Consider the following 22,438-nt stretch of genomic DNA (forward strand, 5'->3'; position numbering starts at 1 on the left):
CGTCTTATAATGTGAATCTGTGTTCTGCTGTGCTATAGAGTGGGGGGGGGCGGCTCTGGTGTGGTATCAGGGGGCTGGGGTGGACTGGCTGGGGCTGCAGAGACAGTGTGAGGTCCTGTGCTCCTGTTCATTAGGCTCATGTAATAGTCACTGCGCCCGCTCTCCATCACCTCAGTGCTGAAGCAGCGCCGAGTTGGTAGTCAGGGGAGCGGTGCATATTACTCCCCCCCGTCACTATAGTCACCCTCCGATGATGGCTCCTGCTCCCAGCTCCTCCATGGCTTTCCTGTGCCTGCTGAGATCCTCCTCCTGCGAGGGCGCGCGCAGCGGCTGCTCATCGCTTCAGGACCTTCTATCATGTGACCAATAGGACCTGCGGCATTATAATGCACACCTCCATTTAACATAAAAAAAATTTTTTCTCTTTTTCTTCTCCATATTTGGGGGTGCGTCTTATTATCAGGTGCGTCTTATAAAGCGAAAAATGCGGTATATATACTCCATAACTCCAGCTTGAAAAATGATTGTAAAATCTGAAGTGTTGTCCTACTGAAATGTATGATCAGTAAATGCCCTCAGTACTTGGTCGGGGCTCCTTTTGCATCAATTACTGCATCAATGCGGCGTGGCATGGAGGCGATCAGCCTGTGGCACTGCTGAGGGGTTATGGAAGCCCAGGTTGCTTTGATAGCCACCTTCAGCTCGTCTGCATTGTGGGGTCTGGTGTCTCTCATCTTCCTCTTGACAATACTCCATAGATTCTCTATAGGGTTAAGGTCAGGCGAGTTTGCTGCCAATCATGAAGTAAGCAGGCTCCTTGCATCTTCCCGCCCAACCACTTGCACCAGTGACCCATTTCCGTCACATTTCCTTCAGTCCCTTTCCCCTGCTGTCACCCCTCACCTAACTAAAATATTTAACCTCTCTCTCTCTTCTGGTATCTTTCCCTCCTCATTTAAGCATGCCATCATACATCCACTACTTAAAAAACCATCCCTCGTCCAAAACTGTGCCGCTAACTATAGACCTGTCTCTAATCTTCCCTTCATCTCTAAACTCCTGGAACGCCTGGTCCACTCCCGTCTTACCCGCTATCTCTTTGATAACTCTCTTCTCGACCCTCTCCAATCCGGCTTCCTCTCCTTACACTCTACTGAAACTGCCCTCACTAAAGTCTCTAATGATCTACTAACAGCTAAATCAAATGGTCATTACTCCATGCTAATTCTCTCGGATCTCTCTGCAGTTTTCGACACTGTGGATCATCAGCTCCTCCTCACTATGCTCCGTTCCATTGGCCTCAAGGACACCGTTCTCTCCTGGTTCTCCTCCTATCTCTCCGACCGCTCCGTTACTGTATCTTTTGCCGGTTCCTCCTCCTCTCATCTTCCCATTACTGTTGGAGTTCCTCAAGGATCGGTTCTAGGCCTCCTCCTCTTTTCTTTGTACACTTCCCCTGTTGGTCAAACAATCAGTAGATTTGGTTTCCAGCACCATCTCTATGCTGATGACACCCAATTATACGCTTCTTCTCCTGACATCACGCCAGCCTTTCTAGAAAACACCGGCGACTGTCTAAACGCTGTGTCTAACATCATGTCCTCACTATATCTGAAACTGAACCTGTCAAAGACTGAACTCCTTGTGTTTCCTCCCTCTACTAATGTACCTATACCCGACATTGCCATTTCCGTGTGTGGCTCCACTATTACTCCCCAGCAACATGCCCGCTGTCTTGGGGTCATACTTGATTCCGAGCTTTCCTTTGCCCCCCACATTCGATCACTGACTCGCTCTTGTCATCTGCACCTCAAAAACATTTCTAGAATTCGACCTTTTTTTTACTTTTGACTCTGCAAAAACTCTTACTGTTTCTCTTATTCATTCTCGTCTGGACTATTGTAACTCTCTTCTAATCGGTCTCCCTCTTACCAAACTCTCCCCTCTCCAATCCGTCCTGAATGCTGCAGCCAGGATCATATTCCTCGCCAATCGTTACACCGATGCCTCTGCCTTGTGCCAGTCATTACACTGGCTACCCATCCACTCCAGAATTCAGTATAAACTTATTACCCTCACCCACAGAGCCCTCCATGGCTCAGCACCACCCTACATCTCCTCCCTTGTTTCAGTATACCACCCTACCTGCACCCTCCGTTCTGCTGATGACCTGAGGTTAGCATCCTCAATAATCAAAGCCTCCCTCTCCCGTCTCCAAGACTTTACACGTTGTAACGGGGTCTACCCAAGCTGGGGTACCTCTTTCAGTACCACCCCGTGTTTTCGGAGGTCCACTCTGCGTTGGTTGGAGTTTGAATGAATGACGCTGGCTGGAATTCCTTTGTTACATGGGCGCATATAAAAGATCACTGCTTCTCCATGTATTTCCAGTCTGACAACACTTTACTCACAGGACACAGAATATAGCACACAGATACAGAGGGCGGGCCAATAGAAAAGCGGCAGGCCAGACATGCATTACAAAAGCCGCAGGTGGCCGTAGCCTGCCGATGTTTACTGTAGGAATTACAAAGGTGGGGGGAGGGTGGACAAAAGGAGAATATCGTGTCCCCTCTGCCCAGGGGTGCAGCCTGTGGGCTGATGCATTAGGGACATGCATCTCACATAGAACCTATTATACATACATATAACTGCACAACATATTCTGGGTGCTGAGTGGTTCTGTAGCACATAACACGGCTCCCCCTTTTCAGCGACGCGATCGGCATACACAGTCTGATCCTCAACGGATCGGTTTGGGGATGACCGAAGTTTATGGGGTTGGTACAAGTTCCATTTGTCGACTTAGTCCATCGGCCGTTTTGTTTGCCGGGTCTGTGGTGGATGGTCAAGTCCAGAGGTTGTAGGGCTAAACTCCACCGCAGCAATCTGGCGTGGTCTCCGGAGACCCGATTAAGCCAGACTAGGGGATTATGGTCCGTTAGGAGGGAAAACTGTCGTCCATACAAATATGGTTGCAACTTCTTGAGTGCCCATACTATCGCCAGGCACTCCTTCTCGATGGCCGCATAGCTTCACAGGGCAGTAGTTTCCAACTCAGGTAAGCTACCCGGTGTTCTTGGCCGTCCGGCCCGACTTGGCTCAGTACTGCCCCCAATCCAAACATAGATGCGTCTGTGTGAACAAGGAAACGTGTAGTTGGATCGGGTGCGGCCAATACAGGGGTATTGGTGAGGGCATCCTTTAGTTGGCGGAAGGCTTCCTCACACTCTGAGGTCCAGGTTACCTGGCGGGGTTGGTTCTTACAGGTCAGATCAGTGAGGGGCTTGGCTACGCTGCTGTAATTGGGAACGAATTTCCTGTAATACCCCGCTGTCCCTAGAAACGCCATGACCTGGGTTTTAGTGCGTGGGATGGGCCATTTGGCTATGGCCTCAATCTTGGCTGGTTCTGGTCGCTGTTTCCCACTTCCCATCCAATGCCCTAAATACTGAACCTCTGCTTTGCCCACGTGACACTTGTTTGGGTTCAGGGTGATTCCGGCCTGGTGGATCCTGTCCAATACTGTCTCTAGGTGATTTAGATGCTCTTCCCATGTCACACTGTAGATGGCGATGTCGTCCAGGTAGGCACAAGCATAGTCCTGGAGACCATCCAGAAGCCGGTCAGCCAGCCTTTGGAAGGTCGTCGGGGCATTCTTCATCCCGAATGGCATAACTCGAAACTGGAATAAGCCGAACGGGGTGACAAATGCCGACTTGGGAATAGCGTCAGGACTAAGGGGAATCTGCCAGTAGCCTTTGCATAGATCGATGGTGGTCAAATACTTTGCCCCAGCCAGCCGGTCTAACAACTCATCCACACGCGGCATGGGGTATGCATCCGTCACTGTTTTCTCATTGAGCCTACGATAGTCTACACAAAACTGTGTAGTCCCATCCTTCTTGGGCACTAACACTACGGGGGATGCCCAGGGACTATCTGACTCTTCAATGACCCCTAAACGCAACATCTCTTGTATCTCTTGTCGCATCCCCTCTCGTACAGACTCAGGGACGCGGAAGGGGTTTTGTCGCAGGGGGGTCTGATCCTGGGTCTCAACCTTGTGTTGTGCCAGGCGAGTGTACCCTGGTCTCCCCGAAAACATCCTCCTCCGCCTGCTGTCTCTCCCGGGGGCCTACGTCTTCACCCAAGTGTACCTTGTCCCATGTTTTAGACTGAGTCCTTTCCCCTAAGACATCCGGCAAGGGAAGTCCGGCTAAATCCTCTGCTTCAGGTGCACAGATGGCAACTACCTCTTCAGGGCGCTCCCGGTAGGGCTTCAGCATATTCACGTGGAACATGCGGATAACCCTGGGGTCGTCACAATCGGCGACATTATAGGTTGTGTCGGCTATTTTCCCCATTACCTGGTAGGGCCCCTGCCATGCAGCTTGAAACCTATTCTGCTTAGTGGGCTCTAACACCAGGACCTTCTGTCCAATTTCTAAAGTGCGCTCTCTGGCCCTCCGATCGTAACATATTCGCTGGCGCAGCTGGGTCGCCTGCATGTTCTCACGTACAGCCTGAGTCAGCTCCTGTAGGCGGTCCTGGAATTCCAGCACATAGGGTACAATAGGTACCCCTTCTATGAGGCCCTCCCCTTCCCAGTGTTTTAGCACTAAGTCTAGGGGTCCCCTTACCCGTCTCCCGTATACCAGCTCGAACGGGGAGAACCCCGTGGATTCTTGGGGCACCTCCCGACAGGCAAACAGGAGGTGTGGCAAGAATTTCTCCCAGTCCCTGTAGGTCCTGGTAAAAGTCCCAATGAGCTGTTTTAATGTCCCGTTAAAGCGTTCACATAACCCATTGGTTCGCGGGTGGTACGGGGCGCTTCTAATGAACTTTACGCCGCACAGCTTCCACAGTTGGTTGGTCACCTCTGCTGTAAACTGGCTACCCTGGTCCGAGATAATCTTCCGGGGAAATCCAACCCGTGAGAACACCTGGAGCAGGGCGGCCGCCACCGTCTCTGCCAGTATGTTAGGTAACGCAACCGCCTCTGGATACCGTGTGGCATAATCTACCACTGTCAATATATACTTTTTCCCTGACGGACTGGGTTTGGCTAACGGCCCTATCAGATCGACCGCTACTCGGCTAAATGGTTCCTCCACAATGGGGAGGGGGCGTAATTTGGCCTTGCATCGATCCCCCCTCTTGCCAATGCGCTGGCAACTGTCACAGGTCTGGCAGTACTGACGAACATCATAGGTTACCCCCGGCCAAAAGAAGTTTTGTGTCAGACGATGCCTGGTGCGACTGACGCCAAAGTGCCCGGCCAAGGGTATATCATGAGAGATTCGCAGTAGCTCCTGCCTATACTTCTTGGGAACTACCAGCTGTTGTTTTATAGTGGGGCTCGTCCCTGTGTGGTGCTGCTCTGTGATCCGGTAGAGGAGTCCCTGCTTCCATACAAACTGTTCCCCTTCCAGTACCCCTCTCCCCTCCTGTGCCTTCCCACGATATCCCTCTAATGAAGGATCCTCAAGTAACTCTCTCTTAAATTCATCTGGGGTGGCCCAAGAAATGTGTCTGGCTTTGGGAATATGTGTAGTGCTGGGATGTCTTACCTGGGCCTCTGAGTGTGATTCCGCCTCCACAGCTCGAGCTTGTCTCCGGGTGGTCACAGGATATGTCTCAGCCAGAGGGGCCACCGAGAATGCAGACAACATGGGCCCCAAGTCATTTCCCAGCAACACGTCTGCAGGCAAATTCTCCATCAAGCCGACCTCAACAAGGCCATCCCCGACTACCCAGTTCAGGTGAATCCTGGCAGTGGGCAGTTTCGTATAGCTCCCCCTGCTACACGGACTGCCACTGTCCGGTCCGTCTTCTCTTGGTCCCGGACGAGATGAGGCTTCACAAGGGTCAAAGTTGCTCCGGAATCTCTTAGTCCCTGCATACGTTTCCCATTAACCCACACGACCTGTCGATTATCTGCCCGGGCTGCCTGCACGGGGTCTACTTCATGCAGCACTTCCTCCATCTCTTCCACCCCTTGGTTAGTCGTAGCCCCCAATACCGGGTCAGCTTCGCCTTGGTAGCAGAGTACAGCAGCCCGGCTGAAGGTAGCTGTTCCCGCCTTTGGTCACTGGGTATGCTGAGTCCGGTTGGGACATTGTCTTTGCAGGTGGCCCAGCTGACGGCAGGTGTGGCATCGCGCCCCAGTGGGACTGTGGTAGGCCGGGTTTCTAGCTGGTCCCCCTACAATCTTTGGTGGTTTGGGGCCTTCCAGGTCCATGGGCGGGCCCCTAGTGACCATCTTTGATCCGGACAACTGCGGCCTCCTGGCATCATGATGTTCATCGGCCAGACGAGCGGCTTCCTCAAGTGTCGTTGGCCGCCTGTCCCGAAGCCATTCCTGTGTCTCGGGGGTTAGTCCATTAAAGAATCGTTCTAAGAAGAAGAGCTGGAGGATGTCCTCCTTAGTGGTTGCTTGGCTCCCTTGTACCCACTGTAGCAGTGACCGCCGTAATTTACAGGCCCATTTAGCGTGGGTATCGGTTACGCGTTTTATAAGTCCGCGGAACTTTTGGCGGTAGGTCTCTGGTGTCAGCGCATACCGGGCCAAGATCACTTCTTTGATCTGCTCATAGTCCATACAGTCCTCATCAGGTACTGTGCGATAGACGTCCGCTGCCCGGCCTGTCAGCTTGCTGGCCAGAATCTGAACCCGTTCGTCCGGCTTCACTTGATGAAGGGCACACTGCCGCTCAAAGTCCTGCAGAAAACCATCAATGTCTTCCTCTGCCTCCCCCAACTGTCGGAAGGCATTATACTGGATCTTTTTGTGGCTTACTGTTGAAGGTACCTGGTCGAAGGCCAGAGCTCCCCCTGCTCGCTGACTCTCCTCTCTCCGCTCTGCCATCTCCATCTTGGCCAGCTCCACTTTGGTCCGCTCTGCCATCTCCATCTTGGCTAGCTCTATCCTGGTTCGCTCGGCCATCTTTTCCTTCAGATCAGTACGCACATCAGCCATCACCTCTCGTATGATCTCTACCGCAGGGTTTGGGCCATAGAACGCCAGTCTGTTCTTTACCTCCCTCTGGAATTCGGTCTCCTCCACATTCACATTGGGGGGCGCTGCACTGTCGTGTTCCATGATGGCTGCTATCAAATCCGCTTTTGTTTTGTTGCTGGCGATCAACCCTCGGGCTTCCTATAGATCTTTTAATGTAGTCCTCTTTAACTTCTGGTAGTTGTTTTCCATTCATTCCTTTCCTCCTGTAGAAGGGGTATCATATCCCGCCGCTGCCACCAGTGTAACGGGGTCATCCAAGCTGGGGTACCTCTTTCAGTACCACCCTGTGTTTTCGGAGGTCCGCTCTGCGTTGGCTGAAGTCTGAATGAATGACGCTGGCTGGAATTCCTTGGTTACATGGGCGCATATAAAAGATCACTGCTTCTCCACGTATTTCCAGTCTGACAACACTTTACTCACAGGACACAGAATATATCACACAGATACAGAGGGCCGGCCAATAGAAAAGTGGCAAGCCAGACAAGCATTACAAAAGCCGCAGGTGGCCGGAGCCTGACGATGTTTACTGTGGGAATTACAAAGGTGGGGGGGGGGGGCTGGGCGCAGCCTGTGGGCTGATGCATTAGGGACATGCATCTCACATAGAACCTATTATACATACATATAACTGCACAACATATTCTGGGTGCTGAGTGGTTCTGTAACACGTAACACGGCTCCCCCTTTTCAGCGACGCGATCGGCATACACAGTCTGATCCTCAACGGATCGGTTTGGGGATGACCGAAGTTTATGGGCCAATTCTTTGGAATGCACTTCCCAGGTCAATACGATTAGTCCCCAATCCCCACAATTTTAAGCGTGCCCTGAAAACGCATTTATTCAGACTGGCCTACCGCCTCAACACATTAACCTAATCTATTCCTATGTGGCACAGCCAAAAGTTTTACCATAACCAGGTTCCCCGCATCATGTTCCCACATGCTTTATACATCCATTAGCCCTCTGCGTCTGTACTGTTACACACTTAACATTATGGCTGGTCCATACAATCAGGGCAACTGTTACCACCCACCTTTCGTGTCTCCCTCTTTCCTCATAGACTGTAAGCTTGTGAGCAGGGCCCTCACTCCTCCTGGTATTTGTTATAATCTACTGTATGTGATTATTGTTATGCTGTAATGTCTATTGTCTGTACAAATCCCCTCTGAAATGTAAAGTGCTGCGGAATATGTCAGCGCTATAGAAATAAAATTATTATTATTATTAATCATGTTCAGTGATACTGTTGTGTGTACACCAGGTATTGGTACTTTTGGCCGTGTGGACAGGGGCCAAGTCCTGCTGGAGAATGACATTTCCATCTTCATAAAGCTTATCGGCAGAGGGAAGCATTAAGGGCTCTAAAATGTGATAAAACACAGTGGACCTACACCAGCAGATGACATGGCTCCCCAAACCATCACTGATGGTGGAGACTTCACACTAGGCCTTGGAAAACAAGGTCCCAGAGTCTGGAGGAAGAGTGGAGAGGCCACAATCCAAGCTGCTGGAGGTCTAGTGTGAAATAGAATACAGGAGAGTCACTTTTTGTTTTGAAGAACTGAAATAAATTCACTTTTTGATGATCTAATTTTGTGAGAAGCTCCTGTGTGTAGGTCCCATATACGGGTCCCATATACAGTGCATGCGTGATCCCATGTACGGGTCCCATATACAGTGCACACGTGGTCCCATATACAGTGCACGCGTGGTCCCATGTACAGGTCCCATATACAGGGCCCATATATGAGGGGCTGGATAGGTCGGCCATCATGCCATTCACCCCTGTGGATTAGAGAATTCTCCGGTGACTTCTGTCCTGCATTTGCGATGCACGTATCAATTCATTTTTCGGGTCCATCATTAATGCTCCGTTTTTCGGGTCCATCATTATTGGTCCATTTTTCGGGTCCATCATTAATGCTCCGTTTTTCGGGTCCATCTTTAATGCTCCATTTTTCGGGTCCATCAGTGATGCTCCATTTTTCAGGTCCATCATTAATGCTCCATTTTTCGGGCCCATCATTAATACTCCATTTTTCAGGCCCATCATTAATGCTCCGTTTTTCGGGTCCATCATTAATACTCCATTTTTCAGGCCCATCATTAATGCTCCGTTTTTCGGGTCCATCATTAATACTCCATTTTTCAGGCCCATCATTAATGCTCCGTTTTTCGGGTCCATCATTAATACTCCATTTTTCAGGCCCATCATTAATGCTCCGTTTTTCGGGTCCATCATTAATACTCCATTTTTCAGGCCCATCATTAATGCTCCGTTTTTCGGGTCCATCATTAATACTCCATTTTTCAGGCCCATCATTAATGCTCCGTTTTTCGGGTCCATCATTAATACTCCATTTTTCAGGCCCATCATTAATGCTCCGTTTTTCGGGTCCATCATTAATACTCAATTTTTCAGGCCCATCATTAATGCTCTGTTTTTCGGGTCCATCATTAATACTCCATTTTTCAGGCCCATCATTAATGCTCCATTTTTCAGGTCCATCATTAATGCTCCGTTTTTCGGGTCCATCATTAATACTCCGTTTTTCAGGTCCATCATTAATGCTCCGTTTTTCGGGCCCATCATTAATACTCCATTTTTCAGGCCCATCATTAATGCTCCGTTTTTCGGGTCCATCATTATTGCTCCATTTTTCAGGCCCATCATTAATGCTCCGTTTTTCGGGCCCATCATTAATGCTCCGTTTTTCGGGTCCATCATTAATACTACATTTTTCAGGTCCATCATTAATACTCCATTTTTCAGGTCCATCATTAATGCTCCGTTTTTCGGGTCCATCATTAATGCTCCGTTTTTCGGGCCCATCATTAATACTCCATTTTTCAGGCCCATCATTAATGCTCCGTTTTTCGGGTCCATCATTAATACTCCATTTTTCAGGCCCATCATTAATACTCCATTTTTCAGGTCCATCATTAATGCTCCATTTTTCGGGTCCATCATTAATACTCCATTTTTCAGGCCCATCATTAATGCTCCGTTTTTCGGGTCCATCATTAATACTCCATTTTTCAGGTCCATCATTAATGCTCCATTTTTCGGGTCCATCATTAATGCTCCGTTTTTCAGGCCCATCATTAATACTCCATGTTTCAGGTCCATCATTAATGCTCCGTTTTTCGGAACCATCATTAATACTCCATTTTTCAGGCCCATCATTATTGCTCCATTTTTCAGGCCCATCATTAATGCTCCGTTTTTCGGGCCCATCATTAATACTCCATTTTTCAGGCCCATCATTAATGCTCCGTTTTTCGGGTCCATCATTAATACTCCGTTTTTCGGGTCCATCATTAATGCTCCGTTTTTCGGGTCCATCATTAATACTCCATTTTTCAGTCCCATCATTAATGCTCCGTTTTTCGGGTCCATCATTAATACTCCATTTTTCAGTCCCATCATTAATGCTCCGTTTTTCGGGTCCATCATTAATACTCCATTTGTCAGGTCCATCATTAATGCTCCGTTTTTTGGGCCCATCATTAATACTCCATTTTTCAGGCCCATCATTAATGCTCCGTTTTTCAGGTCCATCATAATTGCTCCATTTTTCAGGCCCATCATTAATGCTCCGTTTTTCAGGCCCATCATTAATGCTCCGTTTTTCAGGCCCATCATTAATGCCCCATTTTTCGGGCCCATCATTAATACTCCATTTTTCAGGCCCATCATTAATGCTCCGTTTTTCAGGTCCATCATAATTGCTCCATTTTTCAGGCCCATCATTAATGCTCCGTTTTTCAGGCCCATCATTAATGCCTCATTTTTCGGGCCCATCATTAATACTCCATTTTTCAGGCCCATCATTAATGCCCCATTTTTCGGGCCCATCATTAATACTCCATTTTTCAGGTCCATCATTAATGCTCCGTTTTTCGGGTCCATCATTAATACTCCATTTTTCAGGCCCATCATTAATACTCCATTTTTCAGGTCCATCATTAATGCTCCGTTTTTCGGGCCCATCATTAATACTCCATTTTTCAGGCCCATCATTAATGCTCCGTTTTTCGGGTCCATCATTATTGGTCCATTTTTCAGGCCCATCATTAATGCTCCGTTTTTCGGGTCCATCATTAATGCTCCATTTTTCGGGTCCATCATTAATGCCCCATTTTTCGGGTCCATCATTAATGCTCCGTTTTTCGGGTCCATCATTAATGCTCTGTTTTTCGGGTCCGCCACTTCTCTGATCGTCAGGGATGTGTCAGCACTTGGGGCCCCGCGTTGCCTCACACGGCCCGGCTCCTCGGAGCCCGCTTTGCGCGCTCTCTTTTTATACCTCCTCATCATTGATCCCCTCTCAGGATACATCTCCCCTGACAGGCGCCATTGTGAGCAGATAATCGGTGCCGAGTCCCCCAGCGTCGTGCTTCCTCATCATTCACTCGTCTCCTGATAGTGAATGTGATGCAGACATCAGAGGGTTAACCCCTTGCACTTCCTCACTGTCTCATAGTGGGGGTCTCCTGCCCCCCTCCCCGCTGTCATTGTCAGACCTGCAGATGGTCATTACACGGCTGATCGACTGCAGCCTGTGACTTTTAACTCTTTTGTGACTGTAACCCATTCTGTCCACTACATCGAGGCCCCCCATCCTCCAGCAGGTGAGGACAGGGTTAACGTCAGACACAAATCAATGTAAGGGACCAATGAGGTGTGTAATGGGGGGACAAGGCGACCCCTCCAGGCACCAACTCCCATCATCCCTGACCCCAGAGCTCACAATCTATCACGCTCCCCCTCCTGAGTGCTGCGTATACCTCTGCCCCCAAACATGAGGCTGCTTGTACCGAAGCATTGGGCTCCTGTGTGTCCTCCTCCTATGTGGTCTCCGCTTCAGGACCCCCGTCCTTGTACCCTGCAATGATCAGTCACGTCTAAGAGTCTGGGGTCCATCCATCACTGTGACACCCTGCGCTTATCTGCCTGCACAGACCTCTCCTGGGGGGCTGAGGACGCAGCGTGGGGGTCACTGAGCAGACAGGACGAGAGCCTTCCCCTTCTGTCCCTGCACCACCCCAAGACCCTCCTGTGCATACCCCGTGTCCAGGAAGGGGTCACCACACTAAATGTCGGAGGGGCATCAGTCACCTGAGAGACCCTCTGACCAGCAGCCATATTTCACTGCCCCTATAGTGGATGTAGTCAGCGTTCTCCTAGGAGGGATCACTGCCCCCTATAGTGGATGTAGTCAGCGTTCTCCTAGGAGGGATCACTGCCCCCTATAGTGGATGTAGTCAGCGTTCTCCTAGGAGGGATCACTGCCCCCTATAGTGGATGTAGTCAGCGTTCTCCTAGGAGTGATCACTGCCCCCTATAGTGGATGTGGTCAGCGTTCTCCTAGGAGGGATCACTGCCCCCTATAGTGGATGTAGTCAGCGTTCTCCTAGGAGGGATCACTGCCCCCTATAGTGGATGTAGTCAGCGCTCTCCTAGGAGGGATGACTGCCCCCTATAGAGGATGTGGTCAGCGTTCTCCTAGGAGGGATCACTGCCCCCCTATAGTGGATGTAGTCAGCGTTCTCCTAGGAGGGATCACTGCCCCCCTATAGTGGATGTAGTCAGCGCTCTCCTAGGAGGGATCACTGCCCCCTATAGTGGATGTAGTCAGCGTTCTCCTAGGAGGGATCACTGCCCCTATAGTGGATGTAGTCAGCGTTCTCCTAGGAGGGATCACTGCCCCCCTATAGTGGATGTAGTCAGCGCTCTCCTAGGAGGGATCACTGCCCCCTATAGAGGATGTGGTCAGCGTTCTCCTAGGAGGGATCACTGCCCCCCTATAGTGGATGTAGTCAGCGTTCTCCTAGGAGGGATCACTGCCCCCTATAGCGGATGTAGTCAGCGCTCTCCTAGGAGGGATCACTGCCCCCTATAGTGGATGTAGTCAGCGTTCTCCTAGGAGGGATCACTGCCTCTATAGTGGATGTAGTCAGCGTTCTCCTAGGAGGGATCACTGCCCCTATAGTGGATGTGGTCAGCGTTCTCCTAGGAGGGATCAGTGCCCCCTATAGTGGATGTAGTCACCGTTCTCCTAGGAGGGATCGCTGCCCCCTATAGTGGATGTAGTCAGCGTTCTCCTAGGAGGGATCACTGCCCCCTATAGTGGATGTAGTCAGCGTTCTCCTAGGAGGGATCAATGCCCCCTATAGTGGATGTAGTCAGCGTTCTCCTAGGAGGGATCACTGCCCCCTATAGTGGATGTAGTCAGCGTTCTCCTAGGAGGGATCACTGCCCCCTTTAGTGGATGTAGTCAGCGTTCTCCTAGGAGGGATCAATGCCCCCTATAGTGGATGTAGTCAGCGTTCTCCTAGGAGGGATCACTGCCCCCTATAGTGGATGTGGTCAGCGTTCTCCTAGGAGGGATCACTGCCCCCTATAGTGGATGTAGTCAGCGTTCTTCCAGGAGGGATCACTGCCCCCTATAGTGGATGTAGTCAGCGCTCTCCTAGGATGGATCACTGCCCCCTATAGTGGATGTAGTCAGCGTTCTCCTAGGAGGGATCACTGCCCCGTATAGTGGATGTAGTCAGCGCTCTCCTAGGAGGGATCACTGCCCCTATAGTGGATGTAGTCAGCGTTCTCCTTGGAGGGATCACTGCCCCCTATAGTGGATGTAGTCAGCGCTCTCCTAGGATGGATCACTGCCCCCTATAGTGGATGTAGTCAGCGCTGTCCTAGGAGGGATCACTGCCCCGTATAGTGGATGTAGTCAGCGCTCTCCTAGGAGGGATCACTGCCCCCTATAGTGGATGTAGTCAGCGTTCTCCTAGGAGGGATCACTGCCCCCTATAGTGGATGTAGTCAGCGTTCTCCTAGGAGTGATCACTGCCCCCTATAGTGGATGTAGTCAGCGTTCTCCTAGGAGTGATCACTGCCCCCTATAGTGGATGTAGTCAGCGTTCTCTTAGGAGGGATCACTGCCCCCTATAGTGGATGTAGTCAGCGTTCTCCTAGGAGGGATCACTGCCCCCTATAGTGGATGTAGTCAGCGCTCTCCTAGGATGGGTCACTGCCCCCTATAGTGGATGTAGTCAGCGTTCTCCTAGGAGGGATCACTGCCCCGTATAGTGGATGTAGTCAGCGCTCTCCTAGGAGGGATCACTGCCCCCTATAGTGGATGTAGTCAGCGTTCTCCTAGGAGGGATCACTGCCCCCTATAGTGGATGTAGTCAGCGTTCTCCTAGGAGGGATCACTGCCCCCTATAGTGGATGTAGTCAGCGTTCTCCTAGGAGGGATCACTGCCCCCTATAGTGGATGTAGTCAGCGTTCTCCTAGGGGGGATCACTGCCCCCTATAGTGGATGTAGTCAGCGTTCTCCTAGGAGGGATCACTGCCCCCTATAGTGGATGTAGTCAGCGTTCTCCTAGGAGGGATCACTGCCCCCCTATAGTGGATGCAGTCAGCGTTCTCCTAGGGGGGATCATTGCCCCCTATAGTGGATGTAGTCAGCGTTCTCCTAGGAGGGATCACTGCCCCCTATAGTGGATGTAGTCAGCGTTCTCCTAGGAGGGATCACTGCCCCCTATAGTGGATGTAGTCAGCGTTCTCCTAGGAGGGATCACTGCCCCCTATAGTGGATGTAGTCAGCGTTCTCCTAGGAGTGATCACTGCCCCCTATAGTGGATGTAGTCAGCGTTCTCCTAGGAGGGATCACTGCCCCCTATAGTGGATGTAGTCAGCGTTCTCCTAGGAGGGATCACTGCCCCCTATAGTGGATGTAGTCAGCGTTCTCCTAGGAGGGATCACTGCCCCCTATAGTGGATGTAGTCAGCGTTCTCCTAGGAGGGATCACTGCCCCCCTATAGTGGATGTAGTCAGCGTTCTCCTAGGAGGGATCACTGCCCCCTATAGTGGATGTAGTCAGCGTTCTCCTAGGAGGGATCACTGCCCCCTATAGTGGATGTAGTCAGCGTTCTCCTAGGAGGGATCAGTGCCCCCTATAGTGGATGTAGTCAGCGTTCTCCTAGGAGGGATCACTGCCCCCTATAGTGGATGTAGTCAGCGTTCTCCTAGGAGGGATCACTGCCCCCTATAGTGGATGTAGTCAGCACTCTCCTAGGAGGGATCACTGCCCCCTATAGTGGATGTAGTCAGTGTTCTCCTAGGAGGGATCACTGCCCCCTATAGTGGATGTAGTCAGCGTTCTCCTAGGAGGGATCACTGCCCCCTATAGTGGATGTAGTCAGCGTTCTCCTAGGAGGGATCACTGCCCCCTATAGTGGATGTAGTCAGCGTTCTCCTAGGAGGGATCACTGCCCCCCTATAGTGGATGTAGTCAGCGTTCTCCTAGGAGGGATCACTGCCCCCTATAGTGGATGTAGTCAGCGTTCTCCTAGGAGGGATCACTGCCCCCTATAGTGGATGTAGTCAGCGTTCTCCTAGGTGGGATCAGTGCCCCCTATAGTGGATGTAGTCAGCGTTCTCCTAGGGGGGATCACTGCCCCCTATAGTGGATGTAGTCAGCGTTCTCCTAGGAGGGATCACTGCCCCGTATAGTGGATGTAGTCAGCGTTCTCCTAGGAGGGATCACTGCCCCCTATAGTGGATGTAGTCAGCGTTCTCCTAGGAGGGATCACTGCCCCCTATAGTGGATGTAGTCAGCGTTCTCCTAGGAGGGATCACTGCCCCCTATAGTGGATGTAGTCAGCGTTCTCCTAGGAGGGATCACTGCCCCCTATAGTGGATGTAGTCAGCGTTCTCCTAGGAGGGATCACTGCCCCCTATAGTGGATGTAGTCAGTGTTCTCCTAGGAGGGATCACTGCCCCCTATAGTGGATGTAGTCAGCGTTCTCCTAGGAGGGATCACTGCCCCCTATAGTGGATGTAGTCAGTGTTCTCCTAGGAGGGATCACTGCCCCCTATAGTGGATGTAGTCAGCGTTCTCCTAGGAGGGATCACTGCCCCCTATAGTGGATGTAGTCAGCGTTCTCCTAGGAGGGATCACTGCCCCCTATAGTGGATGTAGTCAGTGTTCTCCTAGGAGGGATCACTGCCCCCTCTAGTGGATGTAGTCAGCGTTCTCCTAGGAGGGATCACTGCCCCCTATAGTGGATGTAGTCAGCGTTCTCCTAGGAGGGATCACTGCCCCCTATAGTGGATGTAGTCAGCGTTCTCCTAGGAGGGATCACTACCCCCCTTAGTGGATGTAGTCAGCGTTCTCCTAGGAGGGATCACTGCCCCCCTATAGTGGATGTAGTCAGCGTTCTCCTAGGAGGGATCACTGCCCCCTATAGTGGATGTAGTCAGCGTTCTCCTAGGAGGGATCACTGCCCCCTATAGTGGATGTAGTCAGCGCTCTCCTAGGAGGGATCACTGCCCCCTATAGTGGATGTAGTCAGCATTTGTTCTGTCTCACTGACTGTTTTCTCTTTTTTCTGTAGATCTCCGTCATCCAAGCGTCTATAAGGTAATAATTTCTATGTACGACAATATGTATTTACCCTCTGCAGGGTCCACTCATCGCTGCGCATCCTTATATAGAGGGTCTGTATGTATGGTGTATATAGGGGGTCTGCATACAGCGCTAGTCTCTTGCATATAAAGGATCTCTGCATGTTTCAAGCCTCTTGTATATAGGGGATGTGTATATGGCGCACACCTCTTGGATATAGGGGATGTGTATATGGTGCACACCTCTTGGATATAGGGGATGTGTATATGGCGCACACCTCTTGGATATAGGGGATGTGTATATAGCGCACACCTCTTGGATATAGGGGATGTGTATATGGCGCACACCTCTTGGATATAGGGGATGTGTTTATGGCGCACACCTCTTGGATATAGGGGATGTGTATATGGTGCACACCTCTTGGATATAGGGGATGTGTATATAGCGCACACCTCTTGGATATAGGGGATGTGTATATGGCGCACACCTCTTGGATATAGGGGATGTGTATATGGCGCACACCTCTTGGATATAGGGGATGTGTTTATGGCGCACACCTCTTGGATATAGGGGATGTGTATATGGTGCACACCTCTTGGATATAGGGGATGTGTATATGGTGCACACCTCTTGGATAATATAGGGGATGTGTATATGGTGCACACCTCTTGGATATAGGGGATGTGTATATGGCGCACACCTCTTGGATATAGGGGATGTGTATATGGCGCACACCTCTTGGATAAAATAGGGGATGTGTACATGGCGCACACCTCTTGGATATAGGGGATGTGTATATGGCGCACACCTCTTGGATGAAATAGGGGGTGTCTATATGGCGCACACCTCTTGGATATAGGGGATGTGTATATGGCGCACACCTCTTGTATATAGAGGATGTGTATATGGCGCACACCTCTTGGATAATATAGGGGATGTGTATATAGCGCACACCTCTTGGATATAGGGGATGTGTATATGGCGCACACCTCTTGGATATAGAGGATGTGTATATGGCGCACACCTCTTGGATAATATAGGGGATGTGTATATAGCGCACACCTCTTGGATATAGGGGATGTGTATATGGCGCACACCTCTTGGATATAGGGGGTGTGTATATGGCGCACACCTCTTGGATATAGGGGGTGTGTATATAGCACACACCTCTTGTATATAGGGGATGTGTATATAGCACACCTCTTGGATAATATAGGGGATGTGTATATAGCGCACACCTCTTGAATATGGGGGGTGTATATAGCGCACACCTCTTGTATATAGGGGATGTGTATATAGCACACCTCTTGGATATAGGGGGTGTGTATATAGCGCACACCTCTTGGATATAGGGGATGTGTATATGGCGCACACCTCTTGGATATAGGGAGTGTCTATATGGTGCACACTTCTTGGATATAGGGGATGTGTATATGGCGCACACCTCTTGTATATAGGGGATGTGTATATGGCGCACACCTCTTGGATATAGGGGATGTGTATGTGGCGCACACCTCTTGGATAATATAGGGGATGTGTATATGGCGCACACCTCTTGGATATAGGGAGTGTGTATATAGCACACACCTCTTGTATATAGGGGATGTGTATATGGCGCACACCTATTGGATAATATAGGGGATGTGTATATGGCGCACACCTCTTGGATATAGGGGGTGTGTATATAGCGCACACCTCTTGGATATAGGGGATGTGTATATGGCGCACACCTCTTGGATATAGGGGGTGTGTATATAGCGCACACCTCTTGGATATAGGGGATGTGTATATGGCGCACACCTCTTGGATATAGGGGATGTGTATATGGCGCACACCTCTTGTATATAGGGGATGTGTATATGGTGCACACCTCTTGGATATAGGGGATGTGTATATGGTGCACACATCTTGGATAATATAGGGGATGTGTATATGGTGCACACCTCTTGGATATAGGGGATGTGTATATGGCGCACACCTCTTGGATAATATAGGGGATGTGTATATAGCGCACACCTCTTGGATATAGGGGATGTGTATATGGCGCACACCTCTTGGATATAGAGGATGTGTATATGGCGCACACCTCTTGGATAATATAGGGGATGTGTATATAGCGCACACCTCTTGGATATAGGGGATGTGTATATGGCGCACACCTCTTGGATATAGGGGGTGTGTATATGGCGCACACCTCTTGGATATAGGGGGTGTGTATATAGCACACACCTCTTGTATATAGGGGATGTGTATATAGCACACCTCTTGGATAATATAGGGGATGTGTATATAGCGCACACCTCTTGGATATGGGGGGTGTATATAGCGCACACCTCTTGTATATAGGGGATGTGTATATAGCACACCTCTTGTATATAGGGGGTGTGTATATAGCGCACACCTCTTGGATATAGGGGATGTGTATATGGCGCACACCTCTTGGATATAGGGAGTGTCTATATGGTGCACACTTCTTGGATATAGGGGATGTGTATATGGCGCACACCTCTTGTATATAGGGGATGTGTATATGGCGCACACCTCTTGGATATAGGGGATGTGTATATGGCGCACACCTCTTGGATAATATAGGGGATGTGTATATAGCGCACACCTCTTGGATATAAGGGGTGTGTATATGGCGCACACCTCTTGGATATAGGGAGTGTGTATATAGCACACACCTCTTGTATATAGGGGATGTGTATATGGCGCACACCTCTTGGATAATATAGGGGATGTGTATATGGCGCACACCTCTTGTATATAGGGGATGTGTATATGGCGCACACCTCTTGGATAATATAGGGGATGTGTATATGGTGCACACCTCTTGGATATAGGGGATGTGTATATGGCGCACACCTCTTGGATAATATAGGGGATGTGTACATGGCGCACACCTCTTGGATATAGGGGGTGTCTATATGGCGCACACCTCTTGGATATAGGGGATGTGTATATGGCGCACACCTCTTGTATATAGAGGATGTGTATATGGCGCACACCTCTTGGATAATATAGGGGATGTGTATATAGCGCACACCTCTTGGATAATATAGGGGGTGTCTATATGGCGCACACCTCTTGGATATAGGGGATGTGTATATGGCGCACACCTCTTGGATATAGGGGATGTGTATATGGCACACACCTCTTGGATAATATAGGGGATGTGTACATGGCGCACACCTCTTGGATAATATAGGGGGTGCGTATATAGCACACCTCTTGGATAATATAGGGGGTGTGTATATAGCGCACACCTCTTGGATATGGGGGGGTGTATATAGCGCACACCTCTTGTATATAGGGGATGTGTATATAGCACACCTCTCGGATATAGGGGATGTGTATATGGCGCACACCTCTTGGATATAGGGGGTGTGTATATGGCGCACATCTCTTGGATATAGGGGATGTGTATATGGCGCACACCTCTTGGATATAGGGGGTGTGTATATGGCGCACACCTCTTGGATATAGGGGGTGTGTATATGGCGCACACCTCTTGAATATAGGGGATGTGTATATAGCGCACACCTCTTGGATATAGGGGGTGTGTATATGGCGCACACCTCTTGGATATAGGGGATGTGTATATGGCGCACACCTCTTGGATATAGGGGATGTGTATATGGCGCACACCTCTTGGATATAGGGGATGTGTATATGGCGCACACCTCTTGTATATAGGGGATGTGTATATGGCGCACACCTCTTGGATTTAGGGGTTGTGTATATGGCGCACACCTCTTGTATATAGGGGATGTGTATATGGCGCACACCTCTTGGATATAGGGGGTGTGTATATGGCGCACACCTCTTGGATATAGGGGGTGTGTATAAGGCGCACACCTCTTGTATATAGGGGGTGTGTATATGACGCACACCTCTTGGATATAGGGGGTGTGTATATGGCGCACACCTCTTGTATATAGGGGATCTGTATATGGCGCACACCTCTTGTATATAGGGGGTGTGTATATGACGCACACCTCTTGGATATAGGGGGTGTGTATATGGCGCACACCTCTTGGATATAGGGGATGTGTATATAGCACATGCCTCTTGTATATAGGGGATGTGTATATAGCACACACCTCTTGTATATAGGGGGTGTGTATATGGCGCACACCTCTTGGATATAGGGGATGTCTATATATGGCGCACACCTCTTGGATATAGGGGATGTGTATATGATGCACACCTCTTGGATATAGGGGATGTGTATATAGCACACACCTCTTGTATATAAGGGATGTATATAGCACACCTCTTGTATATAGGGGGTGTGTATATGGCGCACACCTCCTGTATATAGGGGGTGTGTATTAGGCGCACACCTTGTATATAGGGGATGTGTATAAGGCGCACACCTCTTGGATATAGGGGATGTGTATATGGCGCACACCTCTTGGATAATATAGGGGATGTGTATATAGCGCACACCTCTTGGATATAAGGGATGTGTATATGGCCCACACCTCTTGTATATAGGGGATGTGTGTATGGCGCACACCTCTTGTATATAGGGGATGTGTATATGGCGCACACCTCTTGGATAATATAGGGGATGTGTATATAGCGCACACCTCTTGTATATAGGGGATGTGTATATGGCGCACACCTCTTGGATATAGGGGGTGTGTATAAGGCGCACACCTCTTGTATATAGGGGATGTGTATAAGGCGCACACCTCTTGTATATAGGGGATGTGTATATGGCACATACCTCTTGGATATAGGGGATGTGTATAAGGCGCACACCTCTTGGATATAGGGGGTGTGTATATGGCGCACACCTCTTGGATATAGGGGATGTGTATATGGCGCACACCTCTTGGATATAGGGGATGTGTATATGGCACACACCTCTTGGATATAGGGGATGTGTATATGGCGCACACCTCTTGTATATAGGGGATGTGTATATGGCACACATCTCTTGTATATAGGTGATGTGTATGTGGCGCACACCTCTTGGATATAGGGGATGTGTATATAGCACACACCTCTTGTATATAGGGGATGTGTATATGGCGCACACCTCTTGGATATAGGGGATGTGTATATGACGCACACCTCTTGGATATAGGGGATGTGTATATGGCGCACACCTCTTGGATATAGGGAATGTGTATATGGCGCACACCTCTTGGATATAGGGGGTGTGTATATAGCACACGCCTCTTGTATATAGGGGATGTGTATATAGCACACACCTCTTGTATATAGGGGGTGTGTATATGGCGCACACCTCTTGGATATAGGGGATGTCTATATATGGCGCACACCTCTTGGATATAGGGGATGTGTATATGGCGCACACCTCTTGGATATAGGGGATGTGTATATGGCGCACAGCTCTTGTATATAGGGAATGTGTATATAGCACACCTCTTCTATATAGGGGGTGTGTATATGGCGCACACCTCCTGTATATAGGGGGTGTGTATTAGGCGCACACCTTGTATATAGGGGATGTGTATATGGCGCACACCTCTTGTATATAGGGGATGTGTATATGGCGCACACCTCTTGGATAATATAGGGGATGTGTATATAGCGCACACCTCTTGTATATAGGGGATGTGTATGTGACGCACACCTCTTGGATATAAGGGATGTGTATATGGCGCACACCTCTTGGATATAGGGGATGTGTATATGGCGCACACCTCTTGTATATAGGGGATGTGTATATGGCGCACACCTCTTGTATATAGGGGATGTGTATATGGCACACACCTCTTGGATATAGGGGATGTGTATATGGCACACATCTCTTGTATATAGGTGATGTGTATGTGGCGCACACCTCTTGGATATAGGGGATGTGTATATGGCGCACACCTCTTGTATATAGGGGATGTGTATATGGCACACACCTCTTGGATATAGGGGATGTGTATATGGCACACATCTCTTGTATATAGGTGATGTGTATGTGGCGCACACCTCTTGGATATAGGGGATGTGTATATGG

At 49.6% G+C, this 22,438-nt stretch overlaps 1 protein-coding gene across 2 annotated transcripts in view; it reads left to right on the plus strand.

The window, feature by feature from the left end:
- The window catches only part of GTF3C2 (general transcription factor IIIC subunit 2), a 116,704-nt gene that overhangs the window by 58,693 nt on the left and 35,573 nt on the right, over positions 1 to 22,438 (plus strand). For both annotated transcript variants that reach the window (XM_073557784.1, XM_073557785.1), the window contains one exon: positions 16,439 to 16,464. In XM_073557784.1, coding sequence (XP_073413885.1) covers positions 16,439 to 16,464 — 26 coding nt within the window. The remainder of the gene's footprint in view (positions 1 to 16,438; positions 16,465 to 22,438) is intronic.

This window comes from Dendrobates tinctorius, unplaced genomic scaffold (assembly GCF_039654945.1).
Source record: "Dendrobates tinctorius isolate UK_male_01 unplaced genomic scaffold, ASM3965494v1 ptg000251l, whole genome shotgun sequence".
NCBI classification, from domain to species: Eukaryota; Metazoa; Chordata; class Amphibia; order Anura; family Dendrobatidae; genus Dendrobates; species Dendrobates tinctorius.